At 42.9% G+C, this 23,435-nt stretch overlaps 1 protein-coding gene across 5 annotated transcripts in view; it reads right to left on the reverse strand.

The window, feature by feature from the left end:
• Positions 1 to 23,435, reverse strand: part of ATRN (attractin) — a 149,785-nt gene that overhangs the window by 42,542 nt on the left and 83,808 nt on the right. For all 5 annotated transcript variants that reach the window (XM_064419196.1, XM_064419201.1, XM_064419199.1 and 2 more), the window contains exons 22-25: positions 23,104 to 23,198; positions 22,124 to 22,202; positions 21,578 to 21,735; positions 1,638 to 1,699 (exon numbers count right to left, since the gene is read on the reverse strand). In XM_064419196.1, coding sequence (XP_064275266.1) covers positions 1,638 to 1,699; positions 21,578 to 21,735; positions 22,124 to 22,202; positions 23,104 to 23,198 — 394 coding nt within the window. The remainder of the gene's footprint in view (positions 1 to 1,637; positions 1,700 to 21,577; positions 21,736 to 22,123; positions 22,203 to 23,103; positions 23,199 to 23,435) is intronic.

Genomic DNA, 23,435 nt, shown 5'->3' on the forward strand with positions numbered 1-23,435 from the left:
TTATTCCTCTGGCTTGTTAGGATGTTAAATAATATCGCGACATTACTTCTCAAGGAGATCCATGTGATAACAGTGATGGAGGAAAGGAAACTTGCAGCCTTTGGACATGCAGGCTCAGCTGCATGTGCTCACCGAGGCACACAGTGCACTTATCTTCTGCTTCAGCCTGGGACTGGAATCATGGAAGGATTTGGGTTGGAAGGGACTTTAAAGCACACCCAGTGCCACCCCTGCCATGGCAGGGACACCTCCCACTGTCCCAGGCTGCTCCAGCCCCAGTGTCCAGCCTGGCCTGGGCACTGCCAGGGATCCAGGGGCAGCCACAGCTGCTCTGGGAATCTCTTCGAATAGTGAATCTGGAGCAATCCCTCATCCTGAGGAGTTTAAACCCTCATGTGCAGATGTAGTTGGGTCTGTAAAGCACTAATGGACAGGTTTTGTAGTGCAGATTTATCTTACACAATTAGAAAAGAACTAAGGAACCAACTGCTTCCCTCTTCATTTTCCTAATAAGCAATTACCCTGCCACAGAGATTTTTAGGGAAGATGTTGACTGTGAATAATTCAGCAAAACAAATTGTTAAGCCTGAGCCAGGAGTAACAGCCTACTCTGCTCCAATGGCAGGAAGGTGGTGGTTCAAACCCACTGATTCCCAGGGACTGCACTAAAGCAGATTCTACTCTCTAAAAGCTCCATATGAAAAAAAATGATTGAAGTGGTTTATTGATATAAACCACTTGTCTGAAGGATCTGTCTGGAGCTTCTTGCTTTAATTAAATTTAGCATGAAATCTAAAGCAAGATATTATTTTCACTGCTCATTTTATACCAGGCATAATATTGCCTACTTTAGAAGAGGCTGTAAAACCTGGAGCAGTGTTTACTCCATGTGTATCCCTCCTGTAGGACTCCTTATCGATCAGGTATTGGTTTACACTTCTGGAGTATTAGCAATCTCGAAAACACAGGCCAATACACTGGATTTTGAAGCTTTGAAGAGAGGGCCTGCTGTGCTTTGGAACTGTTTCACTTCTTTGTTAGGTCTGTATGCTTTGGAGGAATGAAGAGGAGACCAGTATTCTGTTGGTTCCCTCTCTGAGGGAATCATCAGCTCACTTGGCACTAAGAAATGAACTTAGAGCTGTGTGTGAAAAACAGAAGTATTTGGCTTCTATTGAACTGTAACATATGCTTGTATTTAAATTGACATACGTTCAGAGTTCAGTTTAAAATCAAAAGGTGGTACCTAAAGAGCTGGAAATTACTCCAGCCTTAACTCTTTGCAAAATAACTCCCCTGCTTTATGGCTAACGAGGTGCTACAACCTGCAGTAAGTCACACACATCTGTGGCAAGTCAATGATTTCTACATCCTCTCCAAAGGAACTTCTCCTTTTCCAAAACCCTCTCCCAGCCCCATCCTCCCTTTCCCTTTGCACGCACTAGCAAAGATGTGCGGACAATTCATTTTCTTAACATAATTCCTAATTAAATATTTAAATCAGAGTGAAGATTTCAATTTTCTAGGCTGTGCTGTAAGCAGGATGTTTAAGTTAAAAAAACCAGACCAAGAAGAACCCAAACTCTGAAGCCCAGAACCTAAAGAAGTAACATTTAGCTGTCTTAAATGAAAAGTACCTGAAAAATGTCACAAAGAACTGCACCAGGTCCATAAAGTTGCTGTGCTGTGAGAATGCAATCTGCAAAAGAAAAGCAAATGCTTTCTGTTACTTACTGGAAAGAAAATTCATATTTCAAGATATGTAAAAAGGATTTAAAATGACAATGAAAAGCACCTTTACTCAGATCAATTCATATTTTTCAACACTGTTTTTGAAAAAGAACAGAAATGTTTGAGGGAAAAGAAAATAAATTATAATTTCATATTGTTTTGAAAACGTATATCCCAGAAATGAAGCTGAACAAGCAACTCTGTCTCCCAGCCATGTTCCAAGAAATATTCTTCAGTGCACATTGAAGAAAACATTGCTTCAAAAACTTAGAACAGAGGTTTCACAGAGCTGCAAATAATCTTTAATGAAAAGTGAAAATCTTTAATTATTGTTTACACAGCAACCCAAAATTTATATTTACATTTCAAACCATATCCAGACAACAAAACCTCCTCGAAAAAGGAACTTACTCCAAGAGCTGCAAAGAGGCACGAAACACAGAAGATGATAGAAACTGTGAAAACAGCTATGGCATTCATCTTAGCTCACTGCCCTGCAATCCCACGGCAGAGCAGGAAAACACCAGAACATTTGGGACAAAACCAGAGGGAAGAGGCCAACAGGAAACTGGGAGGTGGTTAGAGGCAAAAGGGAAGATTAGGGAGCCTGGGTAAAAATAACAACGTGGAGGGGAGGCGAGCCAAGAGAAAAGCAACTTGTGCAATATTAGGGATCAGAAGCTCTTTCCAGGTACCTCCTATTTCCTCTGCCTATCAATCTCTCAGCACCACAACAGCTATTAACTCTTTCATGAAGTAACAGAATGTAATCAGAATTAAAGTGAAATCTGCACTGAAAAAAGCTTGTCACGGACATTAAATCCATTTCTAGCATCACTTGTTTTTCTCCCTTAATAAACAGTACTTATGGCAACATTAGCATAAACATAAATCCCCCCTCCCAGCAATAGCCACACCCAAGAATTCATGAATATGTGTAAAGTGAGTAATTGCTTGGGTTTCTGTTGTTCTGGAACATTTTCTGTGGTCATATTTGCTTTAATACCCATTGTAACTTGGTACAGAAGCTGCCCCAAATAGTTTTCTTATCAATAAATTGAAATATTTTGAAGTTGAAAGTTCCTTTGCAGTTCACAACTACTGTGTGGCTGGAAAGTGAACTCCAAACCTGCACACCAGATGCTGCAACCTCAACAGTCCTGCCTATACAAGACAAGAAAACACAGAGTTTCTTGTTGATTTTTTGCTTCTCCAGTGCTTCCCAATAGTCTTCTGATTATTAATAAGACAGTGAGCAAGATTCCACTTTTTGTGTAAAAAATCAGTGCCTAGTAACTAAAGTGGCACAGTATTTGCATAAATGGATATTCTGGAATAAACATAATATTCTGGAATGCCTTCAAGGCAAAGATAATGCTTACTGAAATATCTCACCCCAAAATACAAACATGTAACACAGCTAGTATTAAAAAAAACAACTTTTCGTATTATTTCTGAGAATAACCACGATGCTGAGTGACTGTAAGAGACGCATTTCAAAATAAAGCCCTGGTTATGTATCAACAATCCTTTAGTAGAAAAAGAAAATTAAAAGCACAAAGGAATCATTGACAGGCCAGTCCCTGGTGGATGACCATCAGGATCAGTTTCAGTGATGGAAACCAAAACTTGCTCCCATTAGAAGAAACAAGAAACTATTATTTTTAAAATATGACAGATTCTATTAAAGATTAATGAGACTGTTACCAGAGAAAGGCTTCTCATTTTTTGGTAACAATTGCAGGAAACAAATAAAAACAAAAACAAACAAACAAAAAAATAATGTAGGTTTATTTCATACAGAAGCCTTACAAATCAGCTTTATCAGTGGTGATTATTTTCTCTACCTGTTGGAGTTCTCCTCCTATAAAGCCCAATTGAGGACCTGTACCTCATACAAGGATTAAAAAAAATAGGTTGTTTCTACAATTTATTCCTCACAAGCTGAAAACACTTTGTGCCATCAAACCTGACCAATCTGTGTCACAGGCAATTTGGTCTCATAATTGTTAATGGTTTGCTTACTTAGAGCTTAATTTCCCCTAATATAATCTGTTCCCAGGACTTAATTAATTCAGTTACATTGAAAGTTTGGTTGGAAATAGCTGTTGAAAGTAGGCTGTTCATTCTGGATCCATGAAAAATATGGCATCAATTTCTTAGCAGGCCGGGTTTTTAATTAAGTTTAGCTGACAGTAGAAGATTCATTTATCCATTCTCAAAACATGAATTCTGTACCAAAGGCTGAAGCAACTTAAGTGCAGGAAAGCTCCGTGGGGCTCGTGTTGGGGACTGGAAAGGCTCCCCCAGGTACAGGGCAGAACCTGAACTCAGCTGCACCATCAAATCCCCACTTCCACATCACAGAATCCCAGAATTGTTTAGGTTTAGGCTCTGGGCCCATCCAGTGCAACCATCCCCAGCACTGCCACATCCACAGGGCTGTGAAATCCCTGCAGGGGGAGGACTGGACCAGGGACTCCAGCCCTTTCTGGGAAGAAATTTCCCCTAATATCCACCTAAAACCTCTCCCTGGGCACACCTGCAGTCCCCCTCAGCATCCCCAGGTCCTCTTCCATGGAGCAGCTCCCTGACCCTTCCCAAGCCATCCAAAGCAGGTTTCACACCCTGTTCTTACACTTAACCATGGAAATTCCACAAAGTTTGTGTTTATTTTATCAGGAAAGGTACCCTGGAGACCACAACCGCCTGTCCTGCTTTTCCTGTTGCCACATCATTTGAAGTACTAAAATAATCCACCTGCTTTCCAGAGAACCAGAAGTAGCTGGCTGCATGGACTAACAAAAATTTATCATTAAGAGCTTTACACTTTTTATCATATGATTTGCATAAAATATGAAGCCAAGAAGAAAATTTGGCTTCCTTTAACTAGCCAACATCTAAAAATTGCACTGGCTTTGAAATCAGTACACGCACATTTCAAAGGAGTTAATGGCAAATGACTTGGCCACAAAATAACAGAAGCAAAGGAAAAGTATATTTGAACCCAACAGACATTTCAGTAACAGTTGGTGTTTCAAACTCAAAATATTGCTGGAGCTAAACAACAGCCTGTGGCTGATAGAAATTTTGAAAATCCAATTAGAACAATTACATACCAGGACTTGGTTTGCATAAGCACCAGAGTTTGTTCTTCAGGAGAAAAGAAATCTGAAAATAATTCTGAGATAACTATTTTGTACTAAAGCAGGCCACTAAGACCTAGGTTCACCTTAAACCTGTACATGCAACAATACTTAAAATTATTTAAATCGCCCATCTTGTGATCTGCAAGTGTTGTGAAGTCTTCAAAAACAACTGAGTTTCACTTACCACTAAGAAAAATCAGTCCACAAGTAAATAAGAAATTATGCAGATTTTTTTTTGTTAAATCCAGCAAGAATTAAATTTGAGTAACTCCTCCCGTTTAACTGTAATAAACAGATGTACAGCAGATGTACAGGTAATTCAGCACAGCATAACTCTTTCCACCTTTGCTGGAAGTTACTGATATTCTATAGGAAGCCAAACTATTCACCACAATAGGATCAGGACAACAGCTTCTCCAAATTCAAACAATTTCCAATATTATACATAATATTAGCACCCCTAATCTAAAATGAACAAAAGAACTGAAAATGTAAAAGTTGGGGGTGTTGCAAAAGGCTCTGGGGAGACCTTGGCAGGGCCTGGAGGGGCTCCAGGGGAGCTGCAGAGGGACTGGGGACAAGGCCTGCAGGGACAGGACACAGGGAATGGCTCCCACTGCCAGGGGACAGGGCTGGGTGGGATCTTGGGAATTAGGAATTGTTCCCTGGCAGGGTGTGAGGCCCTGGCACAGGGTGCGAGGCCCTGGCACAGGGTGCCCAGAGCAGCTGGGGCTGCCCCTGGATCCCTGGCAGTGCCCAGGGCCAGGTTGGACACTGGGGCTGGAGCAGCCTGGGACAGTGGGAGGTGTCCCTGCCCAGGGATGGGCTTTAAGGCCATTTCCCACCCAAACTATTCTGGGATTCTGTGACTGTACTGAGGGATATTTCAAGTATGACAATTTCATACCATAATTTGGTACATTTTGGGTCACTAAACACTTGAGAAAACACGAACAACCACAGAAAATAGTGTTTCCACTACTTTTTTACCTTGGTAACAACTCACTATTATTAGCACATTATATTTCTATTTTTCTCCACAAATACATAAAGTGACTAAATTCCCACCAGTAGTGCCTTCCTTTTTGTCCCTATTTTATATCAGGGATGAGAAAAAGAGAAACTGAAAATTATATTTTGCACAGGACATGCTCCTAGAATAGAACTGTGTAAGAAAGAAAAATAAAATTGTAATTAACTTCTGAAACCAGAGTGACCCAACAGAGACAGCACAATGTGATTCTGGCTCCCAGAGTTTGGGGCTTGCTGTGAATTCAGAAGATATCAAAAGGTCCAACTGCTACATCCATTAACCTCACCTGGCAGGTGGGAGAATGCTACAGCACTCATGTTATGAAAGTCTACAGGACCTCACAGAAATTTAGAGGTTTTTGGGTGCTTTCTGCTTTTTATTTCAATCTAGCCACAGCACCAAAGTTAACAAAAAAAAAGCAGCAGGGGAAAGTGGAAAGCTGGGAGTTCCACAGGCTTCCAGTGAGAGAAAGCCACAAGCCAAACAAGCTGCAGGTGACATTTAAGCACATTCTCCTCTATTTCTTCCCCAAAACTCCACTGTCTTGTCTCTTTTTTCCCATGGTTAGAGGCAAGGATTCAATCTGACCTTGGCAAATACAGACAACACTTACAGGACGCCGTGGCCTGAATGCTGAGTGCCTGTGCCTTTGTCAAAGGACCTGCTGTAAAACAAAGGGGCTTTAAGTATTCTTGAGTGATGCCAAAGTCATCAAAACATTCATTCTGCCCTCTAGAATAATTCTGGACGGAAACTTCTGTTCTGCCCAGGAGTACTGTGACTGCCTGTTCCAGTTCTCCTTGAGACACAAGCTCAGTGTGCTCCGATGGAACTCCTGGCCAAGGCCCACGCTGCTCCTGGTGCTCTCCACTCCAGAGGAGCACTCAGCCAACTCCAAGGGCCCTGGCTGCGAGGTTTTGGGAAAGAATGCACCAACACAGCAATCCAGCTCCACCACCTGAGCACGGTCTCAGTCCTGCCATGTGCTGCTGCTTCCTGTGTTCTGTGAACATCTTTAATGAGCCATGGAAGTCATTAAGGCAGCGGAGAGCTAATCACAGGAATGAAGGGCAAAAAGCCTTTCAAAAACACCCCTCAGAAGCTGGGGTTTGGAGCTAACCCTGCTCACTGAGGGATGAGCAAACACAGCATCAGCCTGAGACCAGCCTTTTTCAGGCAGGTGGCTCTTAAACAACTTCAGCAATGTCAGTTCCAAGGAACACTTTCCAGAAGGAAGCGCTTGTTCTCCTCTGCGGGTGATTTGTGGGATTCAGGCACAGATTATGACATCCAAATCCAGGGTCACAGGGGCATTCCCATCAGCCCTTTACACTCAATGGAAACCTCATCTGTGGTTCAGCTGACCAAGGCAGGTGCCTCATAACAAATTACAAAAAATTATTACCTGACCAGTTCCATAACAGAACTGTAAGCACTGAGGCACACAAAGACATCTATTTGTAGACCCCTAAATTTAGTTAGTTTAAATTTCCATGGTGCATCCTTGCCCTTGGTTTCATGGATGCACTGGAAGCTCCATTTGTTGACTAAAGAGGAGTGAAAGCTATTGCAGCTACCCTGGGACACCTCACCTGGCCTCCAGCTGCTGCTCCAGAATGACAGAATGGGCTGGATTGGAAGGGACCTTAAGGCCCATTTCATTTCACTCCCTGCCATGGGCAGGGACACCTCCCACTAGACCAGGGTGCTCCAAACCCCATCCAACAGCTTTTGGGTGAATCCCCACCCCAGTCACACCACAAAAGCAGAAGGACATTCCCTTGCAGAGGCACCACAGATGTCTGTTTTAAATGAATAGTAAAACTCCATCCAGACTTGGAGGTTAGGTAGAAAATTTAACCTGATCCACAGGGAAAGATTCTCTAGATAGAAAGTTAAACCTTAGATTTCATAGGAAAAAGGATCTTAACAGGAGTTAATTGTAACTTGAAAAACTCAAACACACAAGTTGAAGTGGAGCATGATTTGAAGGTGGGAGACCCCAGAGAGTTTGTAATGCACCTGATGCTTTGGTGTGGACATCAGAAGCAGCACTGGAAGGGGCTCTGAGCTCTCCCTTGAGCCTTCTCTTCCCCAGGCTGAACACTCCCAGCTCTCATTCTGTCTCCAGAGCAGAGAGGCTCTGGAGACAGAGCCTCCACAGCCTCCTCTGGACCCATTCTTCATCTACTGAACAGTTCACCTATCAAATCCACCTTTCTCCAAATCAGAGAGAACTTGGTGCAGCTGAAGAGGTTCCCATGCTCACATTTGCATTCTACAACAAGCAAAAATTTAATCCTCACTCAAATTTGATTTTCACACCTACTACTCCGAGTCACTCTGCTCCTGTGTGAAGGATGAAAGAGATTAATGACTTACTCCTCACCTGCTGCAATATTAACTGAGCCATTGAGCTTTATGGCACAAATACTTGCTACCGTGCAAATATAAAACCTGCTTCACTTCTGAACTTATTCTGAGATGAAAATCGATTTACATTCCAATGCTATGCTGCCTTCCTGCAGTAGTCACAAATTGTCACTTCTCAACTAATTGGCTGCAGTCAGCAGTTGGCTCAGAAATGCCAATTATACGTGTTTTGTCTTCCCATGTGAACTCTCTCATGTTGTGCAGAGCGAACACAGGCATGATGGTCTCTAAATTAAAAATAGTGCTTAAGATGTGGTCCCAAATTTCACAGCATCCCAGAAATTATCGCACAAATCTGACAAACGAGGAGTATTTGTTCAATAAACAGCCAGAGGCTGAATTGTGATGCACATCTGAATTTAAAGAGCACCAGGAAATAAAATTCTGGAAAGTCCCACAATTGAAACAGCAAACTCAGCTCAGACCCTGCACAGCTCCACATGACAGAAACACACCCCAAGAAAGTCAAGCCATGGCCAGAAAAAATTCAATTCTTCTGAATCCTCAGTGAATTTTGAACTTCTCAGTTCTTCTTTCAGGCCATTTACAGAACAAAAGCCCCTGAGGGACTGGAGCATGTGCAGGGCAGGAACAGAGCAAGGAAGGGGCTGCAGAATCCCTGAGGGAGCTGGGAAGGGGCTGCAGAATCCCTGAGGGAGCTGGGAAGGGGCTGCAGAATCCCTGAGGGAGCTGGGAAGGGGCTCAGCCTGGAGCAAAGGAGGCTCAGGGGGCCTTGTGGCTCTGCACAGCTCCTGCCAGGAGGGGACAGCCGGGGGGTCGGGCTGTGCTCCAGGGAACAGGGACAGGAGCAGAGGGAACGGCCTCAGGCTGGGACAGGGAGGGGCAGGGTGGCATTGGGGAAATTAGCGAAAGGGCTGTGCAGCCCTGGCATAGCTGCTCAGGGCAGTGATGGAGCATCCCTCCCTGGAGGGATTGACCAGCTATGTACATGTGGCACTTGGGACATGGGTCAGTGCTGGCCTTGGCAGTGCTGGGGAACAGCTGTACTTGATGGTCTTAGAGGGTTTTCCAACATAAATGATTTTGTGATCCTGCAATTGCAACAATTATTCTGGAGACAAGGAAGCTCTGAGGTACTTGGAATAAGTGGTTAAAAATAAAGATCCTGAATCTTGAGACAGAAGACCCATCACCAGTAGGAAAATACTCCAATCCTCTGAGTTCCAGTTCCTCAAGCACCTCCTTCCAGTCCCAGCCACTGCAGATGCATTTGGGAAGGATCCCATTGCATTTGGGAAGGATCCCTTTGCATTTGGGAAGGATCCCATTGCATTTGGGAAGGAAGGAGGGATCCCGTTGCACTTGGGAAGGAGGGATCCCGTTCCTGGCTCCGTGCCCAGCAGAGCTCTGGCACCGTCTGTGTGCAGGCTTGGTTACGTTCTGCAGCATGCTGACTATTGCTGGAGAGGTTCAGCATGGAGAAAATTAAAACTTTAGCACGGAACAGCTCAAACTCTCACTCAGACCCTTGAAGTCCAGTAAAAATGAGCTTTATAGTCTACTGAGCTTCAGAGGAATAAAAGTTGTTTTCCTAAAGAGCAGGTGATGTAAGTACACAAGAGGGAATCAAGAATAAAAAGTATAAAACAGCCAAAGCAATATTTGCAAGTTTCTTTTTTAAGGGTTCAATATAGCTGACAGATGGAAACAGGCTAAATCTTCTGTCTTGCATAATTTCTGACCAGACAAAACAGGGGGAAAAATGCAAGACAGAGCTGAGGGTTGCAGTAGTGTTAATGGGGAAAACAATCTCCGTCTCCTTCCCAAGGAGGCTGTGAGTTCCAAGGATCATACTGAATGAGAAATTTAACATGTTTATCAACCTGTAGCAAAACATCCTGTAATATGCAGCTGCAGGAATCTCATCTTTAATAAAACAAAATATAAGTGTATATATATTAATACATATTACACATAGAATCATAGAATGATTTGGGTTGGAAGGGACCTTAAAGACTACCTAGTTCCAGCCCGAAACTAAATAGGTATTTATACAAATAATCAAATTAAAATACCTTCAAATGACAACATTATCACATTATTACACAACACTGAAGCCACAAGTCATCTGAAACGTCACATTACAACCTAACGTGGCAGTAATTAAAACCCCCCTAATTTACTTAAACAAACCACATAGCATCAGGATCAGTTTTAAGGAGCCATGAAATCAGAACCATAGAGCTGGGCTATTTTATTCATCACAGGTTTTTCTGTTGAGAGCCTTAGCTATGATTTGGTGTTCAAGAAATCTTAAAAAATAAAGATTGAAAAGACTAAAGATTAAATCTGAAAAAAATAACCATGATGGGTAGGGCAGAATGAACAACTTTCTATAAGCTCTCAGATTTGCGTTAAAAAGGCCAGGTAGTCACTGCCTACCACTAAGAGATTTCTAGAAGATGTAATTCACCCTTTTGTCATGAAGAATTTCCCAGTAAAATACTGAAGTGACAAATCAATTGATGGAATTTACTTCAACCCTCGGTCAAGATATTAATGTAATTTATTGATACTTTTGGTCCAGGTGTGGGAAGGTGGATGGTGCTAATCTTGCATGCAAAACAGACTGGTTAAAGAAGTAACTGTACATGACACATAACTCAAAAAAATAATTTAAGAGAGAACCAATTTAAGAAAAAATCCCTGTGAAATCCCCAACCATGCCAGAAATTTATTCCTATACACGACTGTGACAGTACTACCATGCCCTGACGCCTGCTCTTGCTTGCTGACACTGCTGGGAGCAACATTTGCCAATACACTAAAAACAGTCAAAATCTCAATAATACAAAGTCAGGAAAATAAGTGAGAGAAAAAGAAGCTTTCAGGTCATTCCAGGGATGTTTTCTTCCCCAAAAGAAGCTCCGCAGTCAGCTGAGAGCTGTCCATGGAGTGCTAGTGTCTCTGGCTCCATGTTTGGGAGCTAAACCAGGCACAGGCACCTGTCCTGGGGTGACTTTATGATGCTCACATCCCCATTGGTCTGTTTAGCCCAGAAATGAGTTTTGCACCTTTAGGCTGGTTCTGAGAGTGGAGGGGGAGAGAAGAAGCTGCAGTTTGTTTTCAGACACTGCACTCACTCCTCCACGTTCTGGCTCCTGGACTGGGCTGTCTGCGGATGGACAGACAGCGGCACAGAGCTCTCCGTTGCTCTCAGTTAGTTTTTAGCTCGCTGAGGCAAAGAAGTTCCCTGGACTGTGGTCCTACTCTTTCTTTGGAGCTCTTTAAACCTGCTCTGGCCTGAACAGCCTGGACACCAGCGGCAGCTCCACCTGTGGCCGCCAGGCCGGGCTGGGCCGCGGCATTTCCAGCGCCACAGGGACTGACCAGAGCCTGAGAGAGCAGAGCTGCAGCCCACGCAAGGACTTTCTGAGTGTGTCATCCCTGCAAAACGGCGAGAGGTGTTACCGTTTAATATTGTTCATTTATTGTGCTGGTGAATGCTCTGCCTGTTAAATAAACAGTTTTTTCTACTTTTCTCCAAGGAAATCTTTTCCTGAACCAGCCGGTGGAAGGGTTGCTTGAATTTGCTTTCTAGAGGGACCCCAATTTGGAGGTTTTCTCCCAAATTTGCCCTAAACCAGGACACACCCTCTCTTAGTTCTGGATATACTTTCCCTTGTGGTTTAGCCAGGCTGAATCTACTGTCACATTTCAGTGGGTGGCTTCTTCTATTTTACTGCCAATACACTTTTCTCTCCTTCATTAACTCTGCTCACTATTCTGACTCTTTAAATAAGCTTTTGTATAAAGAAAAGTATCTCGCTCTCTCAGCTTCTCAGCAATGGCCCACAGCACTCATTTTCTGAAATATATTTGAATTTGGGGTCTATATTTACATTCTCTGGTGGGTTATGGTATTTTCAAGAGTTATTCATCACAAAACTACAGCAACTTCTAGCAACCAGCACTGGCCTCACCCAGAAGAAATTAATGCTTGATTTGGACTTAGCTTCCACATAAAATTAATTCCGCAATTTTTTATATATTTTCCAGCCCTGCATTCAAAAAGAGAGAAAAAAATCAGCTTCCTTAAAATTAAGGCAATCAATATATATGTCACTGTCAGATCTCAATAAAACACGACCCAAGAAATGCTCCTGGTGTTATAAAATCTGAATTGCAGATTGTCTCTCTCTGGTATCCTGTAACTTTTCTTATTTATGCAGCTGAAGTTTTGCAACAGGCATTCAAAGACTTCCAGTGCTGTAGAAAGGTATCACAATAAATCTCACAAAAGTTATGTGAGTCAATACAGCTCATCCCAAGAAATCCCAAGCAGCAGATGTAAAATCCCAAAACTTCATTGGTTGCCCCTTCCAATGCCAGAAGGGGCTCCAGGAGAGCTGCAGAGGGACTGGGGACAAGGCCTGCAGGGACAGGACACAGGGAATGGCTGCCACTGCCAGGGGACAGGGCTGGGTGGGATCTTGGGAATTAGGAATTGTTCCCTGGCAGGGTGTGAGGCCCTGGCACAGGGTGCCCAGAGCAGCTGTGGCTGCCCCTGGATCCCTGGCAGTGCCAGACCAGGCTGGACACTGGGGCTGGAGCAGTCTGGGACAGTGGGAGGTGTCCCTGCCGTGGCAGGGGTGGGATGGGATGATTCTTCATCTCCCTTCCAACCCAAACCATTCCAGGAATCTCTGATAAAAATCCACTCCTCCCTCCCAACACAGCACCTGGGAAAAATCTGGCATGAACAATTTTCAGGATTGTTCACGCTACAACCTCCTGCAAAAAGGACTGAAGTGGCACCACCTCCTGCCAAGGGTTAACTGCCTGTGAGAGAAATCCTCCTTTCAAAGGATTTGAGAAGGTGCTAACAAAAATATTACTTCATCGAAAAGGGAACAACTTCTAAAAGGAGAAAAATGTCATCAGTTGATGCCAAAAATAAGGTGGCAGGAGCAGATAAAACACCAGCAGCTGTTTCATGTTTTAAAGGACCATTCAACTGTTCTGTTTTAAATCTTTCCATCCCACAGTAGAAGATGTCAGTTTGCCTATTCTGAAAAATCAGCATGTAATTGCATGTCTCCAAAAGTAATTACATTCAACAGCAAATTTCATCAGATTAACAAATTGATTTACGTTTCATTGTTGGGTTTCAAGAAAAACCCTCACATGGTGAGAGAGATGCAGGGAGAGAAGCTCAAAAGCACCTGCAGTTACAGCTAAGGAAAGGCAAGGGACATCATTAGCAAACAACTTAGGCACTGCAAGGCTTTCAGAAGCAACAGAAAAAAAAGAACATTTTTGGAATAAAGGGTCCCAGAGAGTTGAGGATGATTTTATCTCTGCACTTACATCTCTTTCTTGTTAAATATGCATGAGGCACATGAGGACCTGGCAGGAAAGCTGTCCAGATCAGCAACCTCACTGCGATTTCAAGCCTACATAATTATTTTATTAGAGCAATCCCTACCTATCTGAATGTGTTTTATTCTCTTTGGCCAACAACAAAGATACTTCTCCCTTACCCTCACTAAGAGCTCTCATTCAATGAAACTGTTGCTTTTGGTTTGAGAATTACACTAATTTAGAGAAAGACTGGAAACCTCCACTGGCCATGTCAAGTCCTCAGGGATTATTTATCCTGTATCAAATATCTAAGGCTCCTTCCAGAGAGGAATCGAGGCATTTGAGACAGTTCAGGCCCTGCTTTTTAACTGTGGATGGTTTCTTCACTCTTTCCATGGATTATCAAAGCCTTTTAGTGAGGCTGTAAACCTCAAAGAGGGAAAGGCAGAGAGCATCACTGCTGGCAAGGCTCATGCCACCTGAAGAGGCTGAAAGCCTAAAATAAAAGGAATGTGTGAGATCTGCTGTTCCTCCAGCTCTGTTTTGGGCCCATCCTCACCTGGCAAAGGGTAGCAAAGGGTACCCCAAAGCTTTCCTTGGCTGTAGCAAAGTGTCACCCATCACTTAGCCCTGGAGGAAAACAAATGCTTCCTGAACTACACTAAACGTGAATGGCAAATAAAATTAAAGCTTAATTGAAAGTGATATTAAGATTCTTGCTAATGCAGACCACCTGTTTTATTTGCAGCGTTGCCCCTGTTTTAGGGGTAATGCTGCAAATAAAACTAGCAGGTTGATGGGGAAGAGCATTAGAAGAACTGCAAATCAAAACTGCTCTAATAAAGGAGCCTTACTTTGAACAATGAGAATTTCAGAAGGCTTCAATATTTACATACTGGAGGACACAGCAGCACTGAAGCTTTGAAATAAACAATGATAAAGATCAGAGTGAGTGCTTTGAGAACTGTGGAGTCTTCTTAAAAATGTAATTCCTGGCAGTTAGCAAAATATTGGCTAATATTTCCAACGTGAACATCCACATTCAGCATAAGAAAATACAAGAGCCATTCCTCAGCAGAATGTCAGCCTAGTGTAAAATTCATCTGACTCCAAAACACGGCTGACATCAGGTGGCTTCACCTGAACTCTGCCTATAAACAAGACAGGAAATACCTCCGGGCTAGGGAAAAGACCCCTTTCAAACATCACTGCCAGCTCTGCCGAGCCAACGAAGATGTGAAGGGAGTTTGCTCTCCTACATCCCTACAGACATTTTCAGCATACCACTGGAAACCAGGGGGAACTGTTCCCAGGTCAAAGGAGGCAATTAGTAACTATAACCCAATCCTGTGGGAAACTCTTGGGCTGCAGAGGGAGGCAGAGAAGTCTTTTGATGCCTGTGAAAGACCAGAGCTTCAGCTATTCCCTTAAAACAACTCAAGATAGAAGAAAAGGTCTTAAAAAAATCAGTAGTCCCAGGTCTAATATACAAGGCACCTGAATCCAAGAAAGTGGCAGTTCTGAAAGGTTTAACAGGAGCACAGTTGTCCTCCCACATCTATCAGAAATCTCACTTCATGCAGCACTGCAGCTTTTCACTGGAGCACTAAAATGAGCATTTTCCTTCCAAGGTTGGATGCAGTCATCCTGGCAATGGGAATTTAAGAAAAGCAACAGAAGGCAGAGAGGGAGGGCCCTGAATGAAAGGGTTCATTAAGGAGCACCTCAGCTAATGGCTGACATCTCATTCCTGGGGACTGCATGTGCAATGGATCTGTATAGAGCAGCTGGAGCTGTGACACCTGGATTTCTCCTGTGGAGCCAGGCTGAGAGAGCTGGGAATGTTCAGCCTGGAAAGAGAAGGCTCTGGGATGACCTTACAGCCCCTTCCAGGGCCTAAAGCTGGAGAGGGACTGGGGACAAGGGCCTGGAGTTCCAGGACAAGGGAGGATGGCTTCCCCCTGCCAGAGGAAGGGTTAGGCGGGATTTGAAATTCTTCCTTGTGAGGCCATGGCACAGGATGCCCCGAGAAGCTGTGACTGCCCCGTCCCTGGAATTGTTCCAGGCAAGGTGGGATGGGGTTTGGAGCACCCTGGGACAGTGGAAGGTGTCCCTGCCCATGACAGAGGTTTCAATGAGATGGTCTTTAAGGTCCCTTCCAATCCAAACCCATCTGTGATTCCAGGATTCTGTGTGCCAGTCTAAACACAGTGACCTGTGACAGCCACCTGGATCACTACCAAAAGAAAGCACCACAGACCAAATTCTGGTTTAACTACAGCACAGTTTAATTTGAGCCTGCCCCAAATTTCCAGGTCTCCCATGAGTGACAGTTTCTGCACTTGACCTCCTGACACCCCTGGTGCCAGCTGCCATCCCCTGAAGGGCCATGAATTGTTTCATCTTGCAGTTCACCACTCACCCTTTCAGCAGAGGAACCAGAGAGCAAAACAGCATTTGGAGTGGGCTCACCAGGACCTTCCTGGCAGGGTAAACAGCATCTCTGGAGACAGAATAACTATGACAACACATATGTGACTGAGCTAACAATCCACAGATTGTCTTTCAGGTCCCTCCAAACCCGTTTGTTCTGTGAACGGAGTAAAAAAGGATGAAGATATAAAGGAGACTATATAGATAGACCATCCTGAAATAAATCAAGTAGAGGAAACCAGAAGAAAGTTTGAGAAACTAAAATTGAAGACAGCAGAGGCAATTTTAGCTATTTTTCCATTACAGTCTTTATGAAATCTGAGTGGAAGGCAACAATTTCAGTGAGTTGAATGTTTCCCACTGGTTCTCAAATGCACTTCAAACAGTAGGAGCTATGCAATGCTGCTGCAGCCACCACCACACTGCACAGGCAGCAATGCTGTGCAGTCACAGTGGCACTTTTTGAAGCCCAACACGACAATGAATTGCCAAGAAAATGATATATAGTGAATACCTAATGAGATTTTGGAAATGGTACATTTTGTATGCAAAGACTGCAAAATTCCTTCGCCTCTTTTTGTTTCTTGAAGCATTTGGTTCATAATTAACATTTAAGCGTGTTCAAATCAAAATCCTTCAACCAACACAAAGGAAAGACGGGAGGCAATTGCCAGTTAATGATACAATTACAAACTGGTTTTGCCTTAATCAGCTCCTAAACGTCTTACACATTCTCAGAACACAGAGATCAATGCAAGATGCTTGGAATCTGAGAGGAAAAAAATCAACTATCAAATGGGACAGAACATTAGTGAATATAAACAACAGTTGGGTATGGAACAAGACTAAACCACCAATTTGTATTTAGCGAGTGGTAGCAGACACCATCAGCAGTGAATTGTGATGAAGAACAAATCTTACAGTGAGGGGAGAGTTTCCTGTATAAGCAGATCAAATTTTCACCCTGCTGTACACTCTGGAGAGCAATTCACTCACTGGACTCGCCCCCAGGTAAATGCACACAAGTTTAAACACTGTTAAAACCTGCTGACATTTACACAGGTATCTAAGAGAGTTTCAAATTCCTACCATGAACTACTTGTCAGCCCCAGAACTGCAGTTGCACCTCAGAGTGAGCTGACTTTGCATGGATTGAAACCCATGAAGAGAACTCCTCTGAAAGTTTCTGCACTGAATTCCTTTGCTTCTTACTGTGCTATTATTTACTTACTGTGCAGATTATTTAGTCAATGTCTTTCTTCTACTCTGAGCTAAGTTTGGAAAGAATAACAAAGCAAATTCACAATGAAGATTAAGCAAAGAGAAATAATAGTGGGGAAAATATTACTATTACATTTACATAAGTGAAAAAAAAAATCTCAATCCCTCAATGCCCACTAATGTCCTTTCCTAAAGGGTGGACTCCCCTGGGGGAAGATAGGGAATGTTTAGAGCCAAGCTGAGGAGAGGAAGGTGAACAGCTGGGGTTTGCTAAATGCTTCAAAATTCCGTGTGTCCAACAAAGCAGAGAGAATGGAAATATCCAGACACTGTTGACAAGACCTCACCAGGATTTTCAGTAAAGATTGGCAAAGTAAGGCTTTAAGTGAACTCCTTCATCCTTGGAACTGCTCAGAAAGGAAGAATTAGGAAGAAGATTGCTGTATTTTGAAGGCTTTCTGCATTTTGCTGCTTTAGTTCTTTTACTGAATAATCATTTTAATTCATTAACCAGGCAGGGAAAGACATCCTAAACTAATATACTTTAAAAAATAAATGAACTGAAGTGGTTTGAAAAAGAGGTGGAGCAAGGTGGAGCAAGAGGTGGGAAAGAAGAGCCAGAACTGAGCATTGGCAGGGACACAGCCATCTCTTACACAGAGGAGCACCAACACTTCCAAATGCAGATTTTAACAGGCAAGGAGAGAGAATAAATAAGAGACAGATTTCAATCAAGGACTTCAAGATAAAGTTTGCAATACTTAGAAAAACGAAATAATGTCGATTGTAGAATTGCTTTGCAGTAAAAGCTACATTCATAAAGTTTTCTGTTGCAAAATTTTGTATAGACATAAACATTCATGTTTAAATACATCTGTTGTATTGAAATTGAAAATAAGCCAAGACAAGTGAGTGTATGCACAATGACAGTTAGTACTAACATAGTCAAACAAAGAATAAACCCCTAAAATATGATTTGGACATGCTGCACTGCCCAGGAGCAGCCCAAGCACACGCATGAGCTGCCAGGTGATGCACATACATGAGGACAGAATAATTTCCAGCAGCTTGGCAGGAGCAGAGTTTTCCTGACTTTGACACACTCTATTAAAATCAGTGTAATTTCCAAAGGAAATTGAAACATGTTCTGTCACTGTGTGACAGTTTAATAGTGCAGGTGCAATGAGGAATACTGGAGGAGACGAGCTAGAAGATAAGAAAACAGTTTGCATCCTGGCCATACTGCAACATGGAGTTTTAATTAACCAGCCAGTCTGCCCTGAAGGACTGATCCCAACAGCACAGGAACTTTTCTGCAGGGAAATCAGGGATGAACCCCTTGGTAAAACAAATGAGAGAAAGAAAGCTCTGAATAAAAACTATTCCTGAGAAGAATGTAGCATGGGATGAGTCAAGAACTGATGGCCAGGAAGTCTTAAAATCACAGAATCAGAGAATGAGGTGGGTTGGAAGGGATCTTAAAGCTCATCTCAATCCACCCCGCTGACATGGGCAGGGACACCTTGCACTAGACCAGGGCACTGCAAGCCCCATCCAACCTGGCCTGAAACACTTCCAGGGAAGGAGCAGCCACAGCTTCTCTGGGCATTTGTCCAAAAAAAATTTTGTCCCAAAAACCTGTACCATGATTTAGCTTCTATTTTATCATATCAAACACAAACTACAGAGAGCCACGACTTCACAAAAATGAAGAAAACTGGGGTATGGAAAGGACAGGTAGGGACACAGATTGCAGCTGAGGGAAGGTCAGTCCCTCACGGCCGAGTGTACAAGACCTGAGGACATGGTTAGTTCTGGTTTTTAGCTATGCACTGAAGAGGAAACTGACAGAAATTCTATGGACCACAGATTGCTGGTCGCTGCCAGACTTCTTCACAAAAACTGTGTCTCAATGAATAAGAGCTGGTGCTATTTTAGACTTGGTGTTGGCAAGTAATAAAGACACTAAGAAGAGCTGGTAATAAAACATTAACTTGGATTGAGTGCATACAAGCACATTCACATTAAATTAAGGATAAAGAGAGGTTAAGTGTTGTAAGAGAATCAAAGTTCATGCTTTAACTATGAGAAATGAAATCAAACAGTAAAATCAAGTGGACTAAGGAGATCAAGAATGGGAAAGCCGCCATCTAAATATTTCTCTCAGGTCAAAGATGCAAAACTATTTGAAAGCTGCATCCTCAGAGCTAACCTCGAAAGGGGCATGAGGATCAATCAGAGAGACTTTGTATTAAGGAGAGGAAAGGATTCATTAGCAATGTCTTTAAAGCCAGCAAGAAGTAAAGAGATAAAATAAGAACTGCCAGAAATCAAGCTGTGCCATTGCTCAGCAAATGAAAACAAAGCAGCAAGAGATGTTTCAACCATACAAGTAAAGGAAACCAGGAGGGGAAGGGAAGAGGGGATGCTGTAGGGAGTGGTAAGAGAAAAACCAGTCAGCTGTATCCCTAACACACAGTTCTGCAGCAATAAATAACAAAGAAATAAATCAGGGTAAGGTACAGTCCAGTTTCCTGATTATGGAAAATCAAATATCAATCAAAATAACCCATAAGGTCAAAAAAAAACAAAAAAACTTTTTTTCCTGACTCCTGCGATTATGAATCTGATGAAAGAGAATCTCAAATATTAAATAAATCATTGCATAAGTGCTCACCTTTGTACACAGATGCTACTTCCCCTATGACAAGTAGTACTTATATGAAAATGAGGAGGTTTGGGACTTGCTACTTGAGTATCCAGCGACAAATATTTTACATTGCAGCTCATCAGCTCCTCCATATTTAAAAATCAGGACTTGAAAATATACTAAGACTTTACCAGTTTATGAAGTAAAAAATCTCCAGCTGCAAATTGATTACCAAAACTGTAAGTGGTATTAAAAAGAGTCCAAAGCCAACCTGCCAAATCTTCAATCTGCAATCAACAAGTCAAAGCTTCCCAAGTAATTAAAACCCAGTGCTTTTAGGAAAAGGTGATAAGAACGTTTCACAAGTATTCCTAATACTTTTTTTAAAATTCAGGAAAAATATCATTGTAGCTGAAGGACCTTTTTTCCAGATAGATCTCATTTTCTTGCTCAATATTATCCTGTGCATTATTTTTGTTGAATGAGTGAGTTTGCCTGACCAGTAAGTTTGAAACACTGAATACATTAATGTGAAATGTCAGCTTTCACAAAACAATCGCATAAACAAGGGTGAAGATGGAAGGATTTGGGGTCCCATATTTCACCAAACTTCTTCAATAAGGCAGAATTCAAATATGCCAAGCTTTAGTTGAGATCTGTGGCTGCCCCATCCTGTAACTGTTCAAGGCTGGACAGGGCTGGAGCAAGCTGGGCGAGCCAAAGCTGTCCCTGCCCATGGCAGCAGGTGGGACAAGAACACCTTTAAAGCCCAAACCATTCCATGATCTCGGCTCCAGACCTCCAAGGATTTTGTCCTTCAAACACCCACAAAACACCCACATCACTCTGAGCACACAGGGAGCTGATACTTGACCAGCCCACTGCAAGAAGGTGGCTGAGGCTGCTCTGAGTTGTGAGCTGTCTCAGCAGCTGCAGGATCTGTGATTGCAATCACAGTGATTCTGTCTGATTTTATCACCACCAATCACAGAGTGATTCTGTCTGATTTTACCAGTCAGAAAGTGATTTTGTCTGATTTTATCACCACCAAGCTTCACCCACTGCTCCTCCTGCACCACTTCATCACCACGGCCAGCCTGGTGCCCCAGGCACTGCCTGCCAACCAACTGCCCTGAATAAAGGGGAAGGATGAGCTGCTCATCCTGCACGTGCCACCAGCCTAAGGCAGCAGCAAGAGAAAGGGGGTGGCCCTTGAGCTGGGCCTTTTGAGTACCAGGCACTAAAGAGCTACTGAAGCATTTCCTCTGTCTGCTCTTTCCAGGCTTCCTTTTTAGCTTTATCAGTCTTTTCCTACAACATCAAGATCTGCACATTTGAAGTCAGACACCTCATCAAACACAGCCCTGTTAATAAATGAGTGTCTCTATTTCACAGTACATCTCCAGATCCACTGGGCTGAGGCAACATCAGAAGATACCTCACACCCTCTTCCTCTTATCCAGGAACATCAAACCCTGTCTGCTCTGGGATTACACCAGGCTGGCTCAGCTTCGACTACTCCAAGCACAGCAAACTCCCACCGTTTTGAGAGAAATAGAAAAAGCACCTTTAAACAATTTGACATATATTAGCAGCTCTTACCTGTATTTTTATGGGCCAGGTGAAATTGCTGACATAAACAAAGAAGGTGATGTTTGGGTTGTTGCGGAAATCGAATTTCTCATTGGAGAAACTGTCCTTGTATTCTTTTATATTAGTTCTGGAAACAACTGGAATTTCCTCCCCAGCCTGTGTGCCAGCTGTTGTATTGAGTAGCAAGAAAAGACACTTCAATGTGTATTTAAGAAAACAAACAAAAGGGCAAACCAACCTAAAATCTAATTTAAAAAAATTAACCATTCATAATCGACTATGTTAAGCTGCACTGCATTTCAAATCCACTGTGTGCCAAGATGCTGCATTGTAAAAAACCAAATTTGCACTTTCAGTGTTTACAAAATACTCTATTAAAGTTGAAAACATAGTTTTTTTAACCATTTTACTTTCCCCCTCAGGCTGACAATTTAAGAACACCATGCAAAAAGTACATAGGTTAAAAACCCCCAAAATTTTCCCATTTAAATTTGCTTTTTTCAGAAACTGCTAAATGAAAAATTTTCTGAGTTACTTAGATCATCCTCAACTTACCTGCAAAACTTGTGGACCAAGTAATGTTGAGGTTGAAGTTTTTAGATGCATTGATGAACATGTCCAGGTCTCTGTTTTGCTAAAGGAAGAAACAAAAAAGAAACCCCGTTTTTAGGATAAGCAGTTTTGCTGTACTGTTTCCTAGGAAATCATTGCTACAAAAAAAACTATCTTGAAATTTGTTACTTACGTAAAGAAAATACATCAAGCTAAAAAACTACATACTATATTTTCTGGAAGAAGCATTCTCTTCCTCAAGGAAAACATAACAAAGGAGTCATGTGTACAGATATCAAAGGGAGAACTGAGAAACAAGATATGGGGTGAAAACAAGAAAAACATCTCTGCTCTGGAGACAGGCTGAGAGAGATGGGAATGTTCAGCCTGGAGAAGAGAAGTGCCTAAGGAGTGTCTGAAGGGGCTCCAGGAGAGCTGCAGAGGGACTGGGGACAAGGGACAGAGGGACAGGACACAGGGAATGGCTCCCACTGGCCAAGGGGAGATTGGGCTGGGATCTTGGCAAGGAATTGCTGGCTGGGAGGGTGGGCAGGGGCTGGGCTGGAATTCCCAGAGCAGCTGGGGCTGCCCCTGGATCCCTGGCAGTGTCCCAGGCCAGGTTGGACACTGGGAGCAGCTTGGGACAGTGGGAGGTGTCCCTGCCATGGCAGCTTTGGAGCAGGATGAGCTTTAAGGTCCCTTCCAACTCAAACTGGTCTGTAATTTAAAAAATACTGGAATGGCTCAGAGGTTGTTCCAACAACTGGTAAGAATCAGCTGTGGTTCTTTATGAAATCTTCCTGTGATGATTTGGGACTGCACAGCCAAGCCAAGGTCAAAAAGCTCTGGTTGCTTCATGGAGTAGGACACACCTTCCATATCACAAGACTACACCTAAAGACCCACAGAACTGTAACAACTCATTGCCTCCAGGGCCAAGAGAAGACAAAGGACAAAGTTAAAAGGGAAAATAGAAAATGTACCTCTTCAGGTGTTGCTACAAAGTTGATTGCTGTGTAATAACGATCATCCTCCTGGGAAAGGCTGAAGGTGAACTGATAGTCAATGAGGAGAGTATCTGTAAGGAATGCAGGGAGACAGTTATCCCCTGGAATATCCTTTTATCCTGGAATAAAATAACTTCTGTAAAGGAAGGCATGATGTCACTGAAGGGTTTCTTGGACAACCAGGACACAACATGTCGTGACACTGCTGCAAATTACTTCAACCTGCATATGATCCCACATAAGGAACAAAAAACTCCAGGAGCTGAGCCTAGAGAGGGAGGAGAGGTGGCTTATACTTGCCAGGCAAC

This window comes from Passer domesticus, chromosome 4 (assembly GCF_036417665.1).
Source record: "Passer domesticus isolate bPasDom1 chromosome 4, bPasDom1.hap1, whole genome shotgun sequence".
Taxonomy (NCBI): Eukaryota; Metazoa; Chordata; class Aves; order Passeriformes; family Passeridae; genus Passer; species Passer domesticus.